General features: G+C 47.3%; 1 protein-coding gene across 1 annotated transcript; it reads left to right on the top strand.

Annotated features, from left to right (window-relative positions):
• The first annotated feature begins 1269 nt into the window (after positions 1-1269).
• On the top strand, positions 1270-2783 carry LOC123168239 (uncharacterized). Its single transcript, XM_044586110.1, has 3 exons — positions 1270-1700; positions 1781-2068; positions 2148-2783. Exons 2-3 carry the CDS (start codon positions 1786-1788, stop codon positions 2567-2569), a joined length of 705 nt encoding a protein of 234 aa, XP_044442045.1. The 5' UTR covers positions 1270-1700; positions 1781-1785; the 3' UTR covers positions 2570-2783.
• Positions 2784-6623: the final 3840 nt, after the last annotated feature.

Below are 6623 nucleotides of genomic sequence, written 5' to 3'. Positions count from 1 at the left end.
AACGAATAGATCTATGCTCCCCGGCAATGGCGCCAGAAAATAGTCTTGATAACCCACAAGTATAGGGGATCGCAATAGTTTTCGAGGGTAGAGTATTCAACCCAAATTTATTGATTCGACACAAGGGGAGCCAAAGAATATTCTCAAGTATTGGCAGTTGAGTTGTCAATTCAACCACACCTGGATAACTTAGTATCTGCAGTAAAGTATTTAGTAGCAAAGTAATATGATAGTAGTGGTAACGGTAACAAAGCTAACAGTAGCAAAAGTAATATTTTTGGTGTTTTGTAGTGATTGTAACAGTAGCAACGGAAAAGTAAATAAGCGAAGAACAATATGTGAAAAGCTCGTAGGCATTGGATCGGTGATGGAGAATTATGCCGGATGTGGTTCATCATGTAACAATCATAACATAGCGTGACACAGAATTAGCTCCAATTCATCAATGTAATGTAGGCATGTATTCCGAATATAGTCATACGTGCTTATGGAAAAGAACTTGCATGACATCTTTTGTCCTACCCTCCCGTGGCAGCGGGGTCCTAATGAAAACTAAGGGATATTAAGGCCTCCTTTTAATAGAGTACCGGAACAAAGCATTAGCACATAGTGAATACATGAACTCCTCAAACTATGGTCATCACCGGGAGTGGTCCCGATTATTGTCACTTCGGGGTTGCCGGATCATAACACATAGTAGGTGACTATAGACTTGCAAGATAGGATCAAGAACTCACATATATTCATGAAAACATAATAGGTTCAGATCTGAAATCATGGCACTCGGGCCCTAGTGACAAGCATTAAGCATAGCAAAGTCATAGCAACATCAATCTCAGAACATAGTGGATACTAGGAATCAAACCCTAACAAAACTAAATACATGATAGATCTCATCCAACCCATCACCGTCCGGCAAGCCTACGATGGAATTACTCACGCACGGCGGTGAGCATCATGAAATTGGTGATGGAGGATGGTTGATGATGACGATGGCGAAGAATCCCCCTCTCCGGAGCCCCGAACGGACTCCATATCAGCCCTCCCGAGAGGTTTTAGGGCTTGGCGGCGGCTCCGTATCGTAAAACGCGATGAATTCTTCTTTGTGATTTTTTTCTCCCCGAAAGCAAATATATAGAGTTGGAGTTGAGGTCGGGGGAGCTCCAGGGGGCCCATGAGGTAGGGGGCGCGCCCTCCACCCTCGTGGACAGGGTGTGGGCCCCCTGGTCTTCATCTTTTGCAAGGATTTTTTATTATTTCCAAATAGACGTTCCGTGGATTTTCAGGTCATTCCGAGAACTTTTGTTTCTGCACATAGATAACACCATGGAAAGTCTATTGAAAACAGTGTCAATCCGGGTTAGTTCCATTCAAATCATGCAAGTTAGAGTCCAAAACAAGGGCAAAAGTGTTTGGAAACGTAGATACGACGGAGACGTATCATTGAACCAGTGGGGGCACGCTGAGTGCACCCACCGGGTGTAGTCCCCGAGACTACTGTTGAATGTTTGATTCGGCAGTAGTCTTAGAAATCTTTGAACTTGTTACTTTATTGCGTCTGTCGACTGACTATCCTCTGACCATACAATTCTTGTGAACTTGGAGCTCGGTGTGCTGACCTGGAGCAGAAGCAGATCTAGCTCAATCTTGATCTGGAGTTAGCCAAGACGAATTGCAGAAGGCTAAGGATGATGTTGCTGGTATGGAAACCTTATCGACTGACTCTTTTCTGAATCCGAGCGTTATTTCCTTCCTCTGAACCAAGCGTTATTTCTTTCAGAGAAAATGAACCAGGCTTTGGCGAAGAAGGATCTTGACCTTGCAGCAGCACAGAAAACAGCAGAAGAGAAAACGACACTCGCCGACCAGAAGCTGGCATCAGTCGGAAAGCTGGAGGAAGAGAACACCAAATTGAAGGTTGCCCTTGATGAAGCGAACAAAGAGGCGACCCGGCTGAAGAAGGACAAAAGGAACCTGACCGAGAAAGTGGAAGACATCGCCCGCAAGAGAGACGAGCTGGAGAATTATCTTGGAGGACTCGCCAAGAAGTTATTCCTTATGCTTGAAGGTGCTTTTTCTTGTCCGACTGACTTTCTGCTGTCGACTCGTTATATAGTTGTTGACTCATCGTTTTATTGTGTGTGCAGAATTCTGCCAGAACTTCGAGGAAGAGACTAGGCGGATTGAGACGAGCTTGGACCCCATCCTCTCCCCTGTTAAGGATGAAGCTGCCATGAACGTGCTCCGACTGGAATCTCGTCTTGCTGGCGTCGTCGACTACCTCGCTCTACTGAAGGTTGCGGTGTCGCGAATCGACACAGCGCTCTGGCAAAGGGGGGCGCTCCAGAATGACCTCGAGTCTCTGATGACTCGACCCAATGAAATCCCCGGTCGAGTGCAGGAATGGAAGAAGTCTTCTGCCCGATGTGGTGCTGATGTGGCTCTATCTCTGGTTCGCGTCCACTACAAGGAAGACAAAGAAGAGAAGCTAGCAGCGATCAAGGTTGCCAACACCAAGAAGCTTGACTTCCACTCCTTCATGGAGACTTTTATTGCTGCTGCCACTTGAATTGCAGATGGAATCGACTTGGATGAGTTCGTCGAGCCTGCCAGTCCTCCTCTTGCAGAGTGAACAAACTTTTATGATCCGATTAAATTTGCCTCGGTATGCCGAGTGGTTTTGTAACCATTAAACTCCTTCGGGCCTGATGCCCGAGTACTTTAATCTGCGGTCCGGAACCTTGTGGGATTTATCTTAAACTTGCCTTTCTTTGAATATGCTTGTGTTTGCCTTCGAGTGGAACTTGTTTCTTCACTCGTAACAGTCTTTTGTGTTTGTGATGCAGTTCTTAGGAGAGGGTCACGGATGACCTGCACCTCGTCGTCCTTGCGGATCGGGATGGAGCGCACATTGTACTTGTGGCGCAACTCTGAGGAGAAGGTCGCAGTCGATCTGCACCTCATCATCCTTGTGGATTAGGATGGAGTGTACGTTATACTTGTGGCGCGGCTCTGAGGAGAAGGTCGCAGTCGACCTGCACCTCGTCATCCTTGCGGATTAGGATGGAGCGTGTGGCCAAGTCCCCGAGAGAGAAGATCGTTCTTCACTCGGAATGTGTTTCATACTTAGGCGAGTACGGTACTGCGCTAAGCCCCCGAGTGAGAGGGTTGCTCGTCAGTCGGTAGGATTTTCTAAACTTAGGCGAGTACGAGACTGTAGCTAAGCCCCCGAGTGAGAGGGTTGCTCGTCACTCGGTAGGATTTTTTAAACTTAGGCGAGTACAAAACTGCAGCTAAGCCCCCGAGTGAGAGGGTTGCTCATCACTCGGTAGGATTTTTTAAACTTAGGCGAGTACGGAACTGCAACTAAGCCGCCGAGTGAGAGGGTTGCTCATCACTCGGTAGGATTTTTAAACTTTGGCGAGTAAGGAACTGCAGCTAAGCCCCCGAGTGAGAGGGTTGCTCATCACTCGGTAGGATTTTTTAAACTTAGGCGAGTACGGAACTACAGCTAAGCCCCCAAGTGAGAGGCGTGCTCTTCACTCGGTGGGATTTTTTTAAACTTAGGCGAAACGGATTCGCGGCTAAGCCCCCGAGTGATAGGCTTGCTCTTCACTCGGTGGGACTTTTTGGAACTTGGGCGAAACGGATTCGCGGCTAAGCCACCCATTGGGGGATTTTGAACGCATATATAAGTAACAACAATCATTTAGGTGATTGTAAAGCTGTGTATTTGATAAACAAACTAAAAGGTACTTCTTATTACATGTCAACAGTCTGAATGCTTAAGTATAAAAATGGCGGAGCAGCTCCGCATTCCAAGCGTGTGGCTCGTCTTTATTGTGCTCCACATTGTAGAGGTGGTACGCTCCGTTGTGGAGCACCTTAGTGATGATGGAGGAGCCTTCCCAAGCGAGGGCAAGCTTGTGCGGCCGTTGCTGATCCACTCGGAGAACAAGGTCCCCCTCTTGAAAGGCTCGACCTCTCACGTTTATAGCATGGAATCGATGAAGGTCTTGCTGATAGATAGTCGACCGGATCAAGGCCATCTCTCTCTCTTCCTCCAGAAGATCAACAGCGTCCTGTCGAGCCTGTTCTGCTTCAGTTTCTGAGAAAAGTTCCACTCGGGGCGCATTGTGAAGCAAATCACTCGGAAGCACAGCTTCAGCTCCATACACCAAGAAGAAGGGAGTACGACCAGTCGACCGATTTGGAGTTGTTCTCAATCCCCAAAGTACCGAGGGGAGCTCATCGACCCAAGCGCCTGCTGCATGCTTGAGGTCACGCATCAATCGAGGTTTCAGCCCTTTGAGAATCAAACCGTTTGCTCTTTCAGCTTGCCCATTCGACTGTGGGTGGGTGCTACCTCTTGAGCATGTGTTGGTGTTTCCCTTGAAGAGGAAAGGGTGATGCAGCAAAGTAGCGTAAGTATTTCCCTCAGTTTTTGAGAACCAAGGTATCAATCCAGTAGGACACCAGACGCAAGTTGACTCGTACCTACACAAACAAATAAGAACCTTGCAACCAACACGATAAACGGGTTGTCAATCCCTTCACGGCCACTTCCAAAAGTGAGATCTGATAGAGATGATAAGATAATATTTTTGGTATTTTTATGATAAAGACTAAAAAAGATTGCAAAGTAAAAATAGATTGGAAACTTATATGATGGAAAATAGACCCGGGGGGCCATAGGTTTCACTAGGGGCTTCTCTCAAGATAGCATAAGTATTACGGTGGGTGAACAAATTACTGTCGAGCAATTGATAGAATAGTGCATAGTTATGAGAATATCTAGGCATGATCATGTATATAGGCATCACGTCCACAACCAAGTAGACCGACTCCTGCCTGCATCTACTACTATTACTCCACACATCGACGGCTATCCAGCATGCACCTAGAGTATTAAGTTCATAAGAACAGAGTAACTATTAGGCAAGATGACATGATGTAGAGGAATAAACTCAAGCAATATGATATAAACCCCATCTTTTTATCCTCGATGGCAGCAATACAATACGTGTCGTTTCCCCTTCTGTCACTAGGATCGAGCACCGCATGATTGAACCCAAAGCTAAGCACTTCTCCCATTGCAAGAAAGATCAATCTAGTAGGCCAAACCAAACTGATAATTCGAAGAGACTTGCAAAGATAACAAATCATACATAAAAGAATTCAGAGGAGATTCAAATATTGTTCATAGATAATCTTGATCTTAAACCCACAATTCATCGGATCTCGACAAACACACCGCAAAAAGAGTTACATCGAATAGATCTCCAAGAAGATCGAGGAGAACTTTGTATTGAGATCCAAAGAGAGAGAAGAAGCCATCTAGCAAATAACTATGGACCCGAAGGTCTATGGTAAACTACTCACACATCATCGGAGAGGCTATGGTGTTGATGTAGAAGCCCTCCGTGATCGATTCCCCCTCCGGCGGAGCGCTGGAAAAGGCCCTCAGATGGGATCTCACGGGTACAGAAGGTTGCGGCAGTGGAAATAGGGTTTCGTGGTGCTCCTTGATGTTTTCGGGGTACGTGGGTATATATAGGAGGAAGAAGTAGGTCGGTGGAGCTACGAGGGGCCCACGAGGGTGGGGGCGCGCCCAGGGGGCAGGCGCGCCTCCCTGCCTCGTGGCCTCCTCGTTCATTTCTTGACGTCCACTCCAAGTCCCCTGGATCACGTTTGTCCCAAAAATAATATAAAAGTGTATAATAAAGACCATTAAACATCCAAAATAGATAATATAATACCATGGAACAATAAAAAATTATAGATACGTTGGAGACGTATCAGTGGGCGACTGATGCATAGTCGACCCGAGTGCCTTGGGAAGCGCAGAAAACTCTGAACTCATCTGAATCAAAGTTTGACCCATTATCTGTGATGATGCTGTGTGGAACTCCATATCTGAACGTTAACTCTCTGATGAAGCTGATAGTAGTACTTGATTCAAGGTTTTTGATAGGTTTAGCTTCAATCCATCTGGTGAACTTGTCGACTACTACGAGCAGATGGGTGAAGCCACTCCTTCCGGTCCTCAGAGGTCCAACCATATCCAATCCCCAAACAGCGAATGGCTAGACGAGTGGAATGGTCTTTAAGGCTGATGCAGGCTTGTGGGACATGTTGGAGTAGAACTGGCAGCCCTCACACCTGTCGACTATTTTAGTTAGGAGTGAAACTTTTTGTGGCAGTGGATTAAGCCATAACACTAATTTAGAAACTATTTTCCTAATTTATAAAACTAAGATAAATAGAAAACAAAATAGAAAACTACTAAAAAGAAAATAAAAAAAGTAGAAGAATAGAACCCCCCCACTGGGCCAACCGGCCCAGCTGCTAGCCAGGCCGGCCCACCCCTGCCCTACACCTAACCACCCCACACCCGAAACCCTAGCCCCCACACCCACTCCCCACTCCCCACTCGCCCTCCCCCATGTTCACTCCCCTCTCCCCTCGATCTGGATCGGGGAGGGCTCGACCCCGCCGCCGCTGCCTCACCTCGCCCCCGAATCGCCCCCGTCGCCGCGACGACCGCGTCGCCCGTCGCCACCACCACCTCGCTGAAGCCCCTCGCCTCCTCACCTCCTCGTCGTCCCGAGCCGAGGCCGCCG

Source organism: Triticum aestivum, chromosome 7D (assembly GCF_018294505.1).
Source record: "Triticum aestivum cultivar Chinese Spring chromosome 7D, IWGSC CS RefSeq v2.1, whole genome shotgun sequence".
NCBI classification, from domain to species: Eukaryota; Viridiplantae; Streptophyta; class Magnoliopsida; order Poales; family Poaceae; genus Triticum; species Triticum aestivum.
The sequence above is the reverse complement of the archived record's forward strand: the minus strand, read 5'-3'. Positions and strand labels throughout refer to the sequence as shown.

Bases quoted from the DNA above. Each gene is read 5' to 3' on its own strand.
- LOC123168239 (XM_044586110.1), top strand. From the start codon at position 1,786: ATGAACCAGGCTTTGGCGAAGAAGGATCTTGACCTTGCAGCAGCACAG. The intron at 2,069-2,147 runs GTGCTTTTTCTT...TTGTGTGTGCAG, and splicing joins GTTATTCCTTATGCTTGAAG to AATTCTGCCAGAACTTCGAG.